We start from the raw sequence: 18,187 nt of genomic DNA on the forward strand, positions 1-18,187 counted from the left end.
GAGGCATAAATGCATTCTATAGCAAGTTTGATTGCTCCTTGCTTATCTACCTTTAGTACCCATTCCATATATCCATATATAAATAAGGGCCAGAAAGAAAGGTTTCACACACTAAAGGAAGTTTTGGGTTTCTCTTTCTTGAAACAATCTCCTATGCCATGTGACAATTATCTTCTGAAACTCAGGCAAGTTCCAAGAGGTTTTCTTATGCTATAACATAGGATCAGACATTCATAGAAATAAGATGAACAATTCTACTGCATGTGTTCAGGACTCTTTGGATCCTAGATTTGACCAGGGTTGAGCAGTGTTCATTATATGGAATTTTTATTATTTCCTCTTATATTGGTACAGGATGAATGGTTGTTGAGAATGTGAGAGGAAACAGGCATGGGTTAAGTGTATACCTTTTTTCTCATCCTAGGTGATGGAAGATCATGGCTGCGTTCACAAATACTCCTATACTGCATGGTTGAATAGTGTGCTGTTATGCACATTTAAAAATGGTAGCTGTTCCAGGAGTATAATACCTGAGGGGTTTCAAAGGAGGAGAAATCAGAAATTCATAGGGTCAGAACTTCTAGTTCCCACAGGATATTGGGAGCTGGTAAGCTTTCATACACTGCTGACAAGCAGTGACAAATAAGATGGGTGTTGGTTGGCCAGACCTTAGTTTTGCAGTTTTTGTAGATGGAGGGAATCCTGTTTCTTCCTTATACTTAGGTTTGGTGAAGTAGGTTGCCTAAACAGAAAGGATAGCAAAAAGGAAATAGTTACTCATCAGTGTGATAATGGTTAAATGAAGCAATCTAATCACTGCTACTCAGATCTCTGCTACAACTGTAATTACTTCTGCTTCATCAGCTGTTTCTGGGCTCTCTTAGGAATCATATAAAGGTCAGTTTGTTGTCCAGAGGCTTTGATCAAACACCAGCCAGCCTTCATCCTTCAGAGGGTTGTGTGTGTTGATTCCTTCTTCCTAGGTCATGTTCACGCTACAGTTAAGTCCATTTGGACTACTTAGGAAACAGAAGGCAGGATATTGCAGTAGTGATACTTGTAGAGTTCTTCCTCCCTCTGACCTGTTTCTGCCATGCAAGCTTCTTTTGCAAGTATACCATAGGGTTCTTTTCCCAGTTCATCTAGTTATGTGTAAGGGAACAAAATGAACAGTAGCTTAGTTTTAGGTATTCCTACTATATATTATTGTGGAATAAAATGTCTCTTTCTAAATAGAACTGCTCACGTGCTGCTACTGAAAGGCATTTTCACTTGGCATCCCTAAATACATTACATTACTTGGTAGATAATGTATCAAAATAAGAGACACGTTCTATTCAGAAAAAAGATTCAAGTGAAAATGAAAAATGGTTGTTTTATTCTACTCATTTTTGTAAGCTGTCTCGAGACTTTGACAGTTTAGAAAATAAATAAATGCCACTGTGGTAGTTAAAGAGGAACTGAGTGGGAAGGGAGGAACTGCATGAAAGTGCACAGTGAGTTTGGGGCTTTTGATCTAAACTTCCCAGCTCTAGAGCTTTCAAATGATGCTTTGCACAGGCATCGAACCCATTATGTATGGTGGCCTAATGACCCTGAACGAGACCATGTGCATGTGACACATTTCCATGCATATGCAACATACAGAAAACCATGCATTGTATCACTACTCCTTTTCATGGGAACACACACTGAAACCTGGTTATATACATCTTTTTCCTTCTGTGTACATAATTTAATTCTTGCATGTTTGCATTTTGAGTACCTTCATGTTGTGCCTTAGGTACCTCTTTGTAACTCCTTTTGGGTTTATAGCCTCGAAAGGCACCCTTTCTAAAATGCTCCAGTGAGAACAATCTTCTTTTCATGGGAATTAACAATTGTCCACATGTCCAGGGCTGTACAGATTGTGTGTACAGATTGCATGCTAAGAGGTATGTGTAATCTGTGTAATGGGGTAGGCCATCTGATGTCTCCAGATGGATTATACCATGGTGCCAATAATCCCTGGCTGTGCTGGCTAAGGATGGCAGAATCCAAAAATACCACGTTACACTCCAGGTTGCCTGCTTCAGGTCTAGCATGTGCCCATCAACACATTGAATGAATGCAGCAGTCCAACAGTGTAGTTGCTCAAACTAACAAAATGTGAAAAGGTGTGTAAGGGTGTAATAGGCAAGTGCAAAGGTGCACAGAAAGGCGCATGCTTTAATCACAGAGTTGGAAGAGGCCAAGAAGTCATCAAGTCCAACCCACTGCTCACTGTAGGCTCCAAGTTAAACATCCCTCTCAGTGGCTGTCCAGCTGCATCTTGACTGCCTCTAGCGCAGGAAAGCCCACAAGTCCCTTAGGTAAGGATATTAGGCAACAGTAGCTGAGTGCCTCTGCTCCCAGTACCTATTGCTGAAGGGTTTTCCCTTCCTGTTGTGTTTGTGTACACTTCTTGAAAAGACATGTAAACAATCTGCCTATTTGTAGAGCAAGTGTAACATAGTGGCGATACTGTTGGACTATGGCCAGTCTTTCTACTGTCGTCATACTACCTCATCTCCAGAATTATTAGGTGTATGTGTTCATCTTTTTGTAGCTCTGCCATGTTTCTCAAAGAGTGGGATAAAAGAGCAGCAGACAGGCAAATTCTCTTTGCCATCTTGCATTCCTTGAAAGATGAAAGAAAAATAAAATAGTTGCCGTTATTTATAATTTATTTCCTGATTTGGTTAAATTGGTGTGCCATTTTTGGAATATTAGAACAGTTCTAGTTGCATAACGGAATAGCTGCAATTAAATCTTGTATCTTTTACTATATTTTATTTTATTTTATCTGGCCAGGGCGACTTATTTTATATTGATAATTTGTTTTATGTATTATATTTTATGTTGTGAGCCGCCCTGAGGCTTCGGCGAATGGGGCAGCATAGAAATGTTTTAATTAATAAATAAATAATAAATAAATAAATAAATAAATAAAGACAGCTGATAGGAGAGGAAAGTAAATCAAACAGTCCACAAGGCAAAAAATAGAGACAATATAGGGTAGTTGGAGCATATGCAAAGACAAGATTTGGCGCATTCTCGTGAATGTTTCCCTAGGGTAAGGTGCCAGCGTCAAAAGCTCCTAAAAAGTTCAGAGTAGCTTGAAGGCCTTGTGCGAGACGTACGTTGCCGACTCTTCCACTCCGTTCCTGCCCCTGCTGCAGACAGTTCGTAAGTTTATGCGTTGCAATTGGCAATGGCAGTTTTATTAGTAATAGGAGCACCGGCTGTGTGCGTGCGTGTGCGCACAGAGAAATCCCGAGACAGCACTGGGGGCTGCTACGAGGAGCCCTCCTCAGAGCTGTGTTTGTTTACAACTCAAGTGGCGGTTTAAACAGACGCCCTGCACAGAAACCGGGCGAGGGGGCGGAGGTGGAAGGGGACACGTTACTTCGGGAGACATGAATCATCCCAGAAATGCACCGTGTGCGAGGCTGCGGCAGCAGAGAGCAGCAGGGCTGGAGCGCGCGCTCGCGTGTGGCTTTGCTCTTCCTCCAGTCCCTCGCTCGCTCGCTCCCCCTTTCTTCAAAAAATGGCTGAAGCTGGGGCCGGTTTTCTGGAGCAGCTCAAGTCTTGCATCGTCTGGTCGTGGACTTATCTGTGGACCCTGTGGTTCTTCATCATGCTTTTCCTGGTCTACATCCTGAGGGTGCCTCTAAAGATCAGTGACAATTTAACCACAGGTAAACAAGGAGAAGTCATCGAGCGAGAGCAACCTTGTCCCCTGCCTCCTTTTGCAAAAACTTGACGCCGCTGGGGCAACTTTTTGCGGGAGACAGAGAAGAGAAAGAGGGACGGACGTGGCCGCTGCCCCTGCTGAGCGGGATGGCGGGAGCGAAGGGAAGGGAGGGAAGGGGCTGCGGGGGCGATGGGCTCTGAGGGAGAAGATGTTGTGTGTTGAAAACTTTTCCTGCCCCTCGCCGCCGTCCTCCTGGCTGAAAAGAACCGTTGCGTTAAGTAGCAGCTGTAGCACCCTTTTTAATCGCATTTTCACGCGCGCACAAGGTTGTAGGATGGGGTGAAGTGGAGTGTGCGTCTCTCAGGCTGCCCCCTTTTTGTTCGCTTTTTTCCCTTTCACCAGCTGCTTTCCAACCCCTGGAAGCAAGAGATGTGTTTCGAGCCAAGTTCCACGCTTTTCTCTTCCAGCACCCGCTCCTCTTCGCCCAGTATTTCCTCCTAGTAATGTTTCAATTTGAGAATAAATGGTGTGGTTAAAAGAAAAGCGCAGGGGCAGCCTGTAGATGAAGCGGCGACCCCCCATAGCAGTCAGTGCCGGGCCGGGGAGAAAGGGCGGGAGGCATCTGGGCTAGCCAAGAAGACTCCTTTTCTTTCTAAATTAAAGCTGGATATTACAGAAGTGAGTCGCATCCCCCTAACCCCCCTCCCCCCTATGATTTAGGCCACAGTAGCCTAAAGTAAAAATTTGCCTTGCTGGATTAGGTCAGAATTCTGCCTCTAGTCATGAACTCCTCCCTCCCCTTCAGCTCTCATAGCTAATAGTTGCCGATAGACCAAACATTTGGCAACTTCACCGGGGACGACCTAATATAAGCCATCTTGCCGAGTGAGGTGAAAACACAGTATGGCGACCCCAGGAGCCACCCTGACTGGTGGCAGTTACGTCTTAAGCACTGGTGATGGGACAGCCTCTACCACTGCCCCATAGGGCAACACAGTGCAATACAAGCGACGGCAGCTTCTCACCGCCCCTTGTGCAGTGGGCAGTCAGAAGCTGCAGTTTTGTTGCTACTGTAACCACCACCAGATGTTATGTGAGTCCAGCAGCGCATGGAGTATTTGCAAGACTTCCTGGGGTGCTCCGCTTGGATCTGCTGCCTTTGCCTGGGGTTCCTTGGTCAGAGGCTGTCTGTGCAGTGCTGGGACAAGGGGACTAATTGAGAGTTCAGCAATCCTGGCCAGCAAAGAACAAGCACTGCTGCTGTCAAGAGGATAGGAACTGCAAAACATTTGTTCCCTAAGATGATCAGCAAGCTTGGCCTAATGGTGAGGCCCCTGCTGTGTGCAGTGCTGCTTTGATACCTCCTAGTCTGGTAGCCACTTTTGCAACCTGTGATAGTGAGTTTCATCAGTGAAGAAGCCTGGAGCAATTCCTTGCTTTCATAATAATATTAGGAGGGTAATTTCATTGGCTTGTCTACCCTAAAGTGTGAGATTCACTTGCCCTGAACTTCTAGCTCTAATGGTGCCTTTTTTGAGATGGGACAGCAAAACTTTACTCAGTATTCATATGTAACACTCCTAACTCCACCTGTGAGACTTGTGGAAGCACACTTCTTCCTCCCTTTTGGATTAGTTACTTCCTCAATCAAGCAAATCATAGTTTGAAGACATATACCAACTGGCAAATTGCAGTTTGCCCTTCCCTTCTAAACAAGGATTTAAAACCAGTTTGGGGGCCTAATAGCTAGCACTAGTTTTTCTGACTTTAGCAACCAGTTAGTTGCTAATTAGTGGGAGGGTAACTGCAAACCTCAATTTGCAGGTTCAGATGTAATGAGAAACTGGTTTGCCAGAATTGGGAAGCAACTAGATGCCTGAATGCAAGAGAGAATGTAGCATAAAGCCTATTTGCAATCTACTAGCCATGGAGAATCAGAGTAAGCTTTTCAATACAATCTAATATCTTTTTATGTATAGTAACAACCATTTCAGACTCTTTCAGTATATTTCTGGTATAGGGTTTGGTTTTTCTTTGATGTGCATTTTTTTGCACTTACAAGGAAGTTGTTTCATTACTAAGCTTTAATTGTGAAATTGCAGTGTCTTGTTCATGGAATTTTATAGAAAATCCAGATGATGACATCTTTAGCTTGTAGGCCTCTCAGGTTTCTCCCATTACTTTTTTGGGTTTTTTTTTTCTCCTTACTAGAAAGAAACCTATTAAGGGAAGAAAGACGAATTAGCTACACAGTACCTTTTGATAGCAATAAGAGTTTCTGTTTACAAGGACACTTATCTACTGTTCTGAGGCTTGTTTGCTTGGATTTTGGAGGTCTTATTGGTGCTTTCAACAGCTTGTTTGGTATTTCAACACCTTAGATAATTTAGTGCAGCCTACACGTTTAGCAAATTTTCTTCACACAACTTCAGATACTTTCTAAATACTAAATTGCACGAAACACTGTACAGAATCACTGTTTAATTTATCTCCCTTGGGAAAATTACTGATACGTGCCTGTCCTCTGTTTTCTATTTTTTAACCAGTAAGCAATCCAATGTGGTCATTTATCACATGATCACAAAGTTTTCTGAAGAGCCTTTGTTGATTGAGTTTGTCAAAAGCCCTTTGAAATTCCAAATATATAAATGTTCCATTGCTTACACATGCAAGTTTGTTGGAACCATTATTAATAAATTGATGTGGTAAACGTTCCCTTTAGAGAAGCCGTGCAGATTTTAGCTCAGCCAGGCTTGTTTTTTGTATGTTTGATGGTTCTAGCGTTAATAATTTCTTTCCACCAATTTAATTAGTTTTTCAGAAATGAAGGCTGTTTGTTTATTTCATTTTGCCATCCAATAGCCAAAGCTATTTGTGTTTGCTGAAACAATATATGTGGATGCTACAAAATAATTGTGGGTGCTGATTTGGTATTATTATGTGAGATCCATACAGAAAGATTTGACAAAGGAAAAAAACTTACTTTTTTAAAAACTTAAGGATAAATTGTTTTCTTCCTGGTGAAATCTTGCATAATTTTCATGAGATGTGAACAAATAACATACTTGGATGTTTCTATAAAGTTGATCCTGATGTGTGAAACATGGCAAGTTTGGTTACCTTGAATGCCCATGGAACGGTGCATTCTAAGCTTTCCACATTTCACCATTGCTTGTTGTTGTTATGTAACTGTGTGAATTCAGTTACAAGGTTTTTCTACAGTTTCCCCTTTTCTGCCATTGCTTTTGACAGCAAGGGTGGCCATGGCAGCAGCAGATGCTGAAGCCTTCCTTTTTTGCTGTCATGTTTTGCCTAGTAACTGCTGAGGCAGCTGGGGCTGCGCTCTGATTGGCTGCCTTGAGATATTTTCCTCTGTTTCTATGTGCACTGCCTTGCCAATGCCTCTCTGCAGCTCTGGAACATAATGGCATTCTGCAGCAGCAGTGACTGTGGAGAACAGGTATGCTTGATGTCCCTGTTCACTTCTGCTGGAGCAGCGCTCTGAAATAGCTGTATGCATGTTCTACCTGGGCAGCCAGCACCCTGCTCTTTGAAGGCAGCTTTACATAAGAGAAGCACACTGGCTGTGTGTGGACATAGCCATCAGGGCAATCACTCTGAGAAATGCAGGTTTCCCTCTCTCTCCTGCCTTCCCCACCATTCCTATCTTGTCCCTGGTATTCCTAAGGACTTGCAATAAACCCTGCTGCCCCTGCCCACACCACAGCTGTGTGACTGACATATTCCTTGCAGACAGCCTGAACACTTTCTCAGCCAGATGCCACATGTGCTTCCATGGGAAGCCATTCCTGCAGGACATGCTTCTTCCACACTTGGCATGGGTGTCTGCACAGATGCCCTCTGTGCATCTGGATGCAGGATGAGGTCTTGCACGAGGGTGTGTGTGGAGCAGACACATTTGGAGCAAGGGAGGGGTAGAGGTGAGTGTGTGCAGAGCACATACAAGGAAAGTTCCTCTAGAGCAACAGTGCTACTCTAGCGAGTAGGCAGTTGCTAGGCAGAGCAGCGGGGGGGGGGAGGGGGGGAGAAGAAGAATCAGCCACCTGAGAACATGCCCAAGAGAGCATATAGGCCAACAGGGGAGAAGCAGGCAGGAGTGGTACATGTGCAGGAGGAGTGGTACATAGTGGGATTGATTCCCAGCCATGGGGCTGAAGGGATACAGGCCACCATTTGGAGGGAGGATGGTGGTGCATGGAAACTACTTATGAATAATTACCTCACAAATGCATACACAAGGTAAGAAAGAATACTTCATGGTATTGCTTAGTGTTATGTGTGAACAGCCTCAATGATTCAGCAGGGGAAAGCTGCTTTCTTTTCTTTGACAAATTAACGTCAGCCCTTTTAGAGAGCCATAACCATACAGAGTTCTTTTAAACTCCAGGTAGTATTGTTCCTTGTATTCAGGTTGGCTACTCTGTAAACAGTGATGTAGTGGATGCATTGTCCCTGGCTGAGACCCTTCCTTGATGACAAGGAGAGGATCTGCACTGGAGCCCCATCTTTGTGTGAGTGGCACACAACAACCAATTCTGTTAGTGCAGCTTTTATAGTTTTCAGGAAAATATGTTTGCAGTCTCAGTGTATTCTGAACCACTGAAAATTGGAGACCTGAGAGCATATCAAACGATACAGTCAGCTGCATGGTAACTGTACATCAAACTGTCCATCTGAACTTCTGTGCCATGTAAGCAGTGGACACAATTTGTGATCCTGCATATTGTGTTCCCTTACAACTTACGGTTCTATGTATCTGTACTTCCCCTTGGTCCTTCTGCCCCTTATGAAGAAAGTAAAGGGTCAGCATGCCACAAGGAAGTCAGTGTCCTCAGTCTTCTGAGCTTCAGTTGTTTCTCCAACCTAAAGAGAAAGTGGGCTGGGATGAAAGGCTAAGGTTGCAATTCTGTGCATGTTTTAATAGTCCTACATGCCCTAGCATTACCTAGCTATTACCTGCAATGGACTTCTTTCTGTCTAAACATGCACAGGATTATACCCTAAGGGAACATGTGTATAAAGCAAGCACAGTTTGTGAGACCATAGTACTTGTTTATTGCTTATATACCATTGAAGTTAAGATGAAAGTCTTGACTTACCATTTTGGGTTAGAAATGATTTTCTGAGCTCCTTAACTTTCCTCTTAATCTTTTTTAAACCTTTTGTTCTTGAAAGGGACATTGGGATGTAATGTTCGCGGAATGGCACGTTTGTTCTCATAGAAGCAGAAAACAGAAGTATTTAACATTAGTATGGCTTTGTAATGCTTAAAGAGGTAGGTCAAGCAGCGCACTGAAGGAAGTGCAGATTGAGACACAGACTTGGCTCATATGTAATTGGTATTTAATGAGTGCCATCATTATGTATGAACAGGCTCAAGTTCAGCTATATGTTTAGCTTCTGCCTGATTTTTGACAAATAACCATTGCTAGTTTTCATATGTCATAAGAATATGACATATTCTTATGACATATATGAGAATAAATAAATAATTTTATTTATGAGAATAAAAATATTTCTATACCTTTCAATAAAATGTAGATGTTAACCACAATAGCAAACTATTTGGTTGTTAGACTGATAATTTCTTACATAGCAAATGATATCTATATGTAAAATCTTGGCATCTGATGTAAACTAGGTTCAAACCTGTATGTAGTCATCAGTATCCTTTCACGTGGAACCTGCCCTGGTCATAAAGCCTTGTAAAGGCATTTAAACCCAGTGGCAGACAAGACACAGTTCCCCCAAGGGAGCCAGCATTTGTCTGCAGACAGTTTCCATGGTCATGTGGCTGGCATGACTAAATGCCAAGGCGCATAGAACACTGTTACCTTCCCACCAAAGTGGTACCAATTTATCAACTTGCATTTTCATGCTTTCGAACTGCTAGGCTGGCAGGAGCTTGGACAAAGTAACGGTAGCACACCCCATTATGTGGATTCGAACTGCTGAGCTTTCGACTAACAACCCAGCAGCTCAGCGGTTTACACCACGGTGCCATCCTTGACTCTCCATTTTCCTTTAGGAAGATGCTAAACTCTGGAGTGAGCTATTATTTCCATAGTTGCCCTCAGTTCAATTAATAATTTAAAATAGGCTTGAAATATTTTATAACTTTATGAACAAATACTAGATTTATACTAAAGCACCACAGAGATCCTAATATGATTTATTATTTCTTTGTACCCTGCCTTTCTACCAAGCAAATAGCACTCAAGCTGGCTTTGAGAGAACGGAAACTAGGAAAAAACAGTAAATGAAGGTAAATTTATACTGCACGAAACAGGGAGTAAGCAAGTGGGAGCTGTGCTTCAGAATATTTCTTAAAATGGGTGTGTATCTCAGACATTTCTTATTGGGTTTGTCTGAACTTTGGAAAGCTTGTAGAGTTCACTGAGTATGCTAAATTTTATATAGTTGGTACAGAGTGCCATAATTTTATAACTTAATTACAGGTATTTTTCAAGAGACATTGAATCTTACAGTCTTCTCCAACTTAGCTGATATTATGGAATGTATCAGTTGAATGCTTTATGGTTATCACTGATACTGTTGTTTATTGTTTGTATTTTAGTTGATTTTTTTAGCTGTTTTAAATGTTGTATGTTTTAACTTTGTAAGTTGCCTTGATTCACATTTGAAAAAGATATCTAAGAAATACTAAGAAAAGTAGTATTAATAGTAGAAATAATAGTTCTTATTGAGGTGGCTAGCCTTTATCCTAACTTGTTAGTTTTCTAGAGCTAGAAATCTTTTTACTTGAGAGAACATTTATACTGTTATTCTGACTTTGTACACTTAGGTTACAAATGGATGACCATTTAGTCAGCACTAAGCGCCATTGAACTCAAAAGGATCAAGTTGGCATAGGACTGCACTGTCAGAAGCAGATTTACCACTAAGTAAAAATTAAATGAAATGGGTACCATTCATTTTCTAAGGAGGATAACAATAGTAATTGTTAGCAGTTAGTTTTTTAGGAGGAGCAGCATTGACAGAATTGATTGTGATCGGTCTAGAGTCTAGACCATTGATGGCGAACCTTTAAAGACCAAGTGCCCAAACTGCAACCCAAAACCCACTTATTTATCACAAAGTGCAATAAAACCTGAATACTGAGGTTTTAATTTAGAAAAACAAATCACAGCCAGGCCAAGCAAATATATAGTATATATCCTTGGCAGCACACTGACTGACTATGCGAAAGCTCGGATAAGTCACAGCTAATGAGTTGCAGCTTGTGATGTCATCACCTGGCACTGCTGCTCCTTTCCGAGCATGCACATGGCTCCTCTGTGCGTTGTTACGCAATGCTTGGTTGCTGGGGCGAAGCTGGTGTGACTTGGCTCGCGTGCCTCCAGGGCGCTCTGCATGCCCACTGCGGCATGCGTGCCATAGGTTCACCACCACCGGAGACTGTCAGGAGGTCTTTTTGCCAAAGTTTCCTCCTCATGCTTCCTTCTGGGCTGCACTTGGAGGGTAATTGGTGCATCTCCATAAGCAGATACAGTTAGCTAAAGTCCATTGTGTTCCATAGAAATAGATCTCCCTTAGAGATGGAAAGCCGAAGAGAATCAAATATACAACTTGAAAGTGTTCACAAATGATATTGACAATAAGATAAAATTACAAAAGGTGTAATGTAAAAATACTAGTTGTAATAGTATAATTATTAGTAGTAAGGAACGCAAACAGCTCAGCCATCGAGTCAGACAAGAAACAGTAACAATCACCCAAATATTTATTTATTAGATATGTATCCTTCTTTTTTCTTATAGCAAACTCAAAGCTACTTACATCATTGTCCTCCTCCACTCTTTATTTCATCCCCACACCAACAACCCTGTGAGGTAGGTTGGGCGGACAGTCTGTGACTGGCTTGAAGTCACCCAATTGGCTCCATGGCCAAATAGGAATAGAACCCAGATTGTCCGAGTCCCAGTCCCACACTCTTAACCAAAGCCTGAACTTAGCCTTGATAATTTCTTTGTACATTTTTAAAGCTGCATATTTTTTTCAAATGTTGGGTGATGTGTGTCTTTTTTAATCTGTTTTTAATACCTTGGTTCAACATTGTCTTTCTATTTTGTTTTTATTATTTAAGTATAGTTAGAAATCAAGAATGTAAACTTACTGGCTGCAGTCCAACACAGCAGTAAGTGCACCTTTTGTAATCTATGGACTTAAACCCAGTTAGTGCAGTGTTGCATTATTATCTTCCTTTCTAACACCATTTTTAAAGTAAAGATTTAATAATTATTAAAGCAGTAAAGGTTATATTTACTGTAGTAAGCTTGAGACAATCCAGCAAAAAGACTTCTGAGAAGCTTTTGTTTCCAAGAAAGCTGATAGAACTAAAATGTGGTTTGCTAAAAATAACTGATGGTTAGTTGATTTTTTTTTCATTTTTTTTAAACTGCCTTTCTACCTTTTACGTGACTATATTGTATTGCTATCATCCAGGATTTATTTAATACGAATGCAGTAGACACTGTGTGGGGAAAGAAAAAAGAATGCAGCAAGACAGATCTGGTATTGAGGGCTTACATTCCACATTAAGCAAGCAGGACTGTGGGAGAAAAGTAGATTCAGAATTCAAGGTCAGATAGGAAAAGAGTAGCTGAGGAGATAAGATAAATAGCATGTGAAACTCACTGTGGTAAAGTGGGAGAGAGGGGTTATGATTATAATTATCTGACTTGAAAGTTGTTGCTGATAGTTTCAGTTGACTGAAACAGGAGAACATGTCAAAAGGGAAAGCCAGCAAGGAGGAAAGGCCTGGTCCTGATCGGAGAACTCCCTAGATACCTTGGCCAAGCTGAAAAGTTTGGAATCAGCAGAAGCATTATCTTGGCCTATTTGCAGAAATGGGAAGCTATATATAGCAGATGTTTGTATGTGGGAACCAACTGAGTGGTAAAGGCAAAACAGCAAGCCTATCTTGGCAAGTTTTTTTAAAATCCAGCATAAGTGTAAAAACCTAGTTGTATGGTATTTGCATTTTTAATTAAGAAATAGCCTGTTTATCTAAGAAATAGCCTAATTTTAGGACTCTGTGAGCAAACCTTCATAGTAGCTTTCTTGCCCTATGTATGGAAGCATCCTTTGAAAAACAAACAAACCACTCCCCCCCCATGATATTCTAGTGCCACTCTGCAGTCAATCAGCAACATCTTACATCTGATACTGCTTGCAGTTAGGGAACCTATGCCCTTCTAGATTTGTTGGCTTCCACTTCCTGTTAACCCCAGCTAGCATGGCTAATAAGAGCATAAGAAGAGTCATGCTGGATTAGACTAAGTGTCCACTTAGTTGAGCATTCTGTTTACACAGTGGCAAACCAGATGTTGGTGGGAATCCCACAAGCAAGACATGAGTAGTGCAGAACATTTGCAGCTATGGTCCCCAGCAACTGACACAGCCTTTAATTCTGGAGGTGGTACATAGCAATAAGGACCAGAAGGCATTGATAACCTCATCATTTTCTACATGTATTTGTCTGATCCCCTTTTAAGCACATCCAAATCGGTGTCCATCATTCTATCTTGTAATAGTGAATTCTATAGTAAATTTGGTTTCTAAAGTTGATTTTAGAATGTTTTTAATTATAATCTATTTACTATATTTTATGAATTATTAGAAACCACCCAGAAAGTTTTGTTTGTCGGTACAGAAATAAAATAAACATAATAGTAATACATTCTGTCAGATAAAAATATTTTCTCTGTCAAGAATTTTCTGCTTCTGAGAATGGAGGTTCCATTTAGTTATCATAGCTAATACCTGTTGATAATCCTTTACTTCAAGAATTTGTACCATCTCCCTTTAAAACAGTCTAAACTGGTGCCACATATCACATCTTGTGGCAGTGAATTCCATAAGCTGATTATGTGCTGTGAAGAGTTCATGGAGAAGATCTGTACTTTATTTGCACGTACTGAATCTGGCATCAGCTTTAGCTTGTTGGAGCCCTGGTCCTAGCACTGTGATGCAGGAGATTTCAAATCCATGAGAATCTTTTATTACAGCACATCCCAAAGCATAACCTTAATGGGTACAGTTTTCAGAAAACATATAACTGATGGCATTTTATTGTAAGATTTTGAAGTAGTTCCACATCAATGTAGGGACAAATTCGTTTGATATTGCACACCAAGGAAAGGGACCAGAACTGATTACCGTTGCTCCTCAGACAAGGGGAGGATTAGATCCAGTTCCAAATACACCTGTAGTGAGGGAGTTGATCCTAGCAACAGATATGAATTACCCAAACATTCCTTCTTGACCTTAGGATCTGAGTAATCTTAACTACTCTTCTGAAAGGGAAGGATCTATTCATGAGAAGGAAAGGGATTCTAGAAGAGCACAACTTCACAGAGGCCAAAATCAATCCTGTCATTTGGATACCTTTCTTGGTATTGTGAGTCTAGATCTCTGGTTAGCAAGGGTCCAAACCAAGTCCTTACCAAGTCCAGAGTACTTCCCCACATGTAGGGATTCCAAGGTCCAAAGTTTCCACTTCTGGGATTTCTGTACACACAGGTTGAGGCATAAGAAGTTCCAGAGGTCAGGAATTAACTGCAAGCCAACTGGTTTTGGATTCCTTGACAGTAAAGACACAAAAACCATAGCCCACAAAAATGCATAATTTTTTGAGTCCAAAGAGGAGAAAAACCAAATTGGGTCCATGTGCAGCATAACCCTACAGGATTAATGGTTGACAAATCTGGACAGAAAAATACAGACAAGATAAGACATGTTTCACACTGCCTTAAAAGCAAATGTCCCATACTAACTCTCTTCTCAAACCATTAATTGACAAGGGAGGTGGCCTGTCCGTGAGGGCCCTGTCCCACTTGGGTGTACTTATTCTAACCTTCAGGGGTGGGACTTAAGTTGAGTGACACCGCTGGAAACCACCATTGACCTTTCCTTTATATTCCCAGAGAAGGTTACCAGCTTCTATCTCTGTAAGGTCAGTGTTTCACCTGGACAAAGGAGACAACTTTACTCTCACCTGCTTTGTGCAAAGAACCCTGGCAGAGGTAAACTTGCACTTTCTTGACATCCCAGTGACTGACAAGGCCCCAAATACTTCCAAATACTGTTGATCGGATTTTGACTGTGAATTAAAAGGCCCATTGTATTACTGATGCTGAACCACACACAGCTAAGAATATGGAGAGTAGTTTCTAAATCTGTATTTTAGGTGATAGACCCCTGCATCTGTATATAAACAGCCTTTATTTTTATCAAAATTGTATGAGTCCCTGACTACCAGAAGTTTTTTTCCTATTGGTTATGTCAGAGTAGGAAAATCGGTGTCTTAATAGGATGGCAGTGGTACCAGGAATTGATTCACAGGATCTCTTTCAAGACTATTTTTAGAGGTTGTTGGCAGGTAATGGATACTTACAAAAGTGTCTTCGCATCACTTTCTTCAAATGGTGCCTTGGTTATTTTTAGGGATTTTTTAAGAAGAGAGTGAGATGCCAATGGGAGGTTACATTGAGGTTTTGAGAAGAATCCTTCTATGTAGCCAGGACAAGGAAGTAGTACTGACAGTGAAGCTTCTTCACTCACTGGCCTATCTGTTATTGGCTACAGTAGTGGACTTTAGTTTATTCAGGCCAAGGATATTTGTTTTGGCAAGATCACTTGACTGCACCGGTTTTTCTGTCCGTCAAGGAACCTGTTTGCATTTTTAAGTGAATTGTGTATCCTAGGATGTATTGATGTGCTAACAGCCAGTCATTTCAAAGGACCTGCTCTTGTGGGTTAGAGAGATGGGCAGTCCTGCAGCATGATCACATGCAGACTAAAATACAGAAGGAGCTAGACTATTCCTAAGTGGGACTCCTTTAATGGAAAATTAAATAATTCATGCTTTGCTTCATATAAAATTGGGATATGTCTGATCAAATGTCACTTCTTGGTTTATTACTTAAATATGCTTATTTGATTAGTTAAATATGCAGGGATCTACTTATTTAAAACAATCTTTTGAAATACATTGGGAGACACTGTGAAATTGTTTTGTAAAGTTTATTAAGTGTTTGCTTATACTTGTGGATTTGTAGAATCTTAATGATCTCTTGTAACATTCCAAGTTGACACTCAGAGAGTTAAGATTTTAAAATATGGGCTCTGGCACACTAGTGTAGAAGCCTTCCAGACCCACTTTTAATACACTGGACACAGAGCTCACACAAGGGCAGGCCAACACATTTATTGGGAATGGAAGTGCTTGTGCTTTCACCAGAAGGAACAACAAGATGTTACTGTTGAGCCTGCGGAAAAGCTATTTTATTCAGTTTGAATCAAAATTGGCCAGCTGCTAAGACAGGACAAAGATTGATTATAGCTTAGTCTAGAGCTAACTTCTTGCATGATTTATAGTGTGTTTAAATATAGCAATTAGCAGGACTAGCGCAACTGGAAAAATGAAACTGTTTATAGTTACCATACACAATATTCTTATGTGAGCAAACTTTCTAGAAATAAGCTTAGCATTTGAGTAGTCTCTGATGTTCTTACGCTTTTATCTTCTCAAGAGCTATTTATTTATTTGGTGAATGTTTAAGCCACCCTTCAGTATAAAGCACCCAGGCTAGAGAAGCAAAGGGAACAATACTTCTTGAATTATGTGCTGCTTTTCTTTGTTACTGTTCTCTTTTTTGCCATTTCTGAATGTATATTGCTTCCCATAAATAAAATATATTATCTGTTATGTTTCAGGTTGAATTGTTTGTAGCACATGTTGGTCTCAGCTATCTGATTAGCTTGTATACATAACACCTCCAAGTGAAATTGAGCTGTAATATATTTAATGTGATTCTCAGAGGATTAGTATGTATTTCTGTGTAGTTCTTTACTTCTCCAACAGGCCCTCTCCCTCCTTCTAGTCCTTCACATTCTTTCTGATTCTTTCTCTAAACTCCAAGCAGCTCTTTACTATTGCAATCATAGATATCTGTGTGTGTGTGTGTGTGTGTGTGTGTGTGTGTGTGCATGCGCTGCTATCAATTATTTCTAGCCCTTCCTTATTGCTCTTTCATTAAATGCAAGCTTTTTCCTTTATATTTGATCTTTCCCATGGTCATTATCACACACTGGGGAATTAGCACCACAAAGACACTGCTTGGGGAAGTTGATTCCAGAAGGTGAAATCTTTCTAAGTTTCCATGTTAAATTATAGAATGCCATTTAGTTTTTTCAGATCAACTTCAGCTGTCAGACCGTCTTTGGAACTGACTTTCTTCTATGGACTGTAGAGTGCCTAACACTTGGGTCCTCAAACTAAGGCCCACCTGCCATGCTCATTTAACAGGCCCACCTAACAGGTTTTGCACTCACTGAGTGCACACACGGGTGTGCGTGCGGCTTGCTCATGAGGAGGTCGTTTTGGACTAGCTTGGAGAAAATGATCTCATGAGCAAGCCTGTGCCTTGCCGTGCGTGCCTGGCAGCAGCGTGCTCTTGGGGAGGTAATTTTGGACTTGATCTCCTCGTGAGCAAGCCGGCTGCTTGCCCCATGCGCTCCCCCCGTCCTTGCCTTGTGTGCATGGGCGCCCCACCCCCTCACTGGCCTGTGCCCCCCCCCCCGCCGGAACCGCCTTGGCTGCCTATGCCCACTGCTGGCACCTGTCAGCTGGCCTCCTTTAGAAAAAGTTTGAGGACCCCTGGCCTAACAGAATGGTGGATATACAGTATACCCCGGTGAATCAGGGTTCAGCGTTCGTGACTTCAGTCTTGTTGGACACCATAGGCAGAGGTGTCCAACAAGGTTTTATTTTATTTCCCTATCTGGTCAAGCTGTACACAGAGCATATTATAAGGAAAGCTGGATTAGAATCGAAGGAGTGAAAATTGACAGGAGAAACAGCACAATTTAAGATATGCAGATGATACCGTAGTAGTGACAAAAAGTAGCAGTGACTTGAAATGACTCCTGTTAAAACTGAAAGAAGAAAGCACAAAAGGAGGCCTGCCCCTGAATAATAGGAAAACCAAAATCATGTCCACAGAAGAACTACAGAACTTCATTGCTAATAATGAAGAAATTGACATTGTGAAAAATTTTACATATCTCTGCCCAGACATCAATTAATGGGGAGACTGCAGCCAAGAAATTTGAGGAAGACTGGGAGTTGGAAGGACAGCAATGAAGGAACTAGAAAAGATAATCATGTGTAAGGACATTTTACCAGAGATAAGGTCAAGATCATTGAAAGTATTGTCATCCCAATCACATATGGGTGTGAAAGCTGGACAGTGAAGAAAGTATGACAGGAATAAAATTTATGCATTTGAAACATGGTGCCAAAGGGGAGAGCTTTGCCAGTATCCCCAACAAACAGAAAGGCAAGCCAGTGGGTCCTAGATCAAATAAGCCAGAACTTTCCCTAGAAGCAAAAATGACAAAACTGAGGCTGTCAAACTTCAGACA

General features: G+C 41.3%; 1 protein-coding gene and 1 long non-coding RNA gene across 5 annotated transcripts in view; one reads left to right on the forward strand and one right to left on the reverse strand.

The window, feature by feature from the left end:
- The first annotated feature begins 584 nt into the window (after positions 1 to 584).
- The window catches only part of ST7 (suppression of tumorigenicity 7), a 116,278-nt gene continuing 98,675 nt past the window's right edge, over positions 585 to 18,187 (forward strand). The window contains exon 1 of one of the 4 annotated variants that reach the window (XM_044422981.1): positions 585 to 607. Coding sequence is in view for 2 of the 4 variants with exons in the window: in XM_044422977.1 (XP_044278912.1) it covers positions 3,569 to 3,719 (151 nt within the window). In the remaining 2 variants the exon portion in view is untranslated. Of the gene's footprint in view, positions 608 to 3,295; positions 3,720 to 18,187 lie in introns of those variants that run through there. The other 3 variants (XR_006413973.1, XM_044422977.1, XM_044422976.1) reach the window with 3 other exon arrangements.
- On the reverse strand, positions 5,668 to 9,714 carry LOC123019866. The gene is made up of 3 exons (XR_006413975.1): positions 8,836 to 9,714; positions 8,481 to 8,599; positions 5,668 to 5,934 (listed from the first exon to the last, which is right to left on the reverse strand). It is a non-coding gene; the product is annotated as an uncharacterized LOC123019866 (long non-coding RNA).

Source organism: Varanus komodoensis, unplaced genomic scaffold (genome assembly GCF_004798865.1).
Source record: "Varanus komodoensis strain SLA01 unplaced genomic scaffold, ASM479886v1 scaffold13_1, whole genome shotgun sequence".
NCBI lineage: Eukaryota > Metazoa > Chordata > Lepidosauria > Squamata > Varanidae > Varanus > Varanus komodoensis.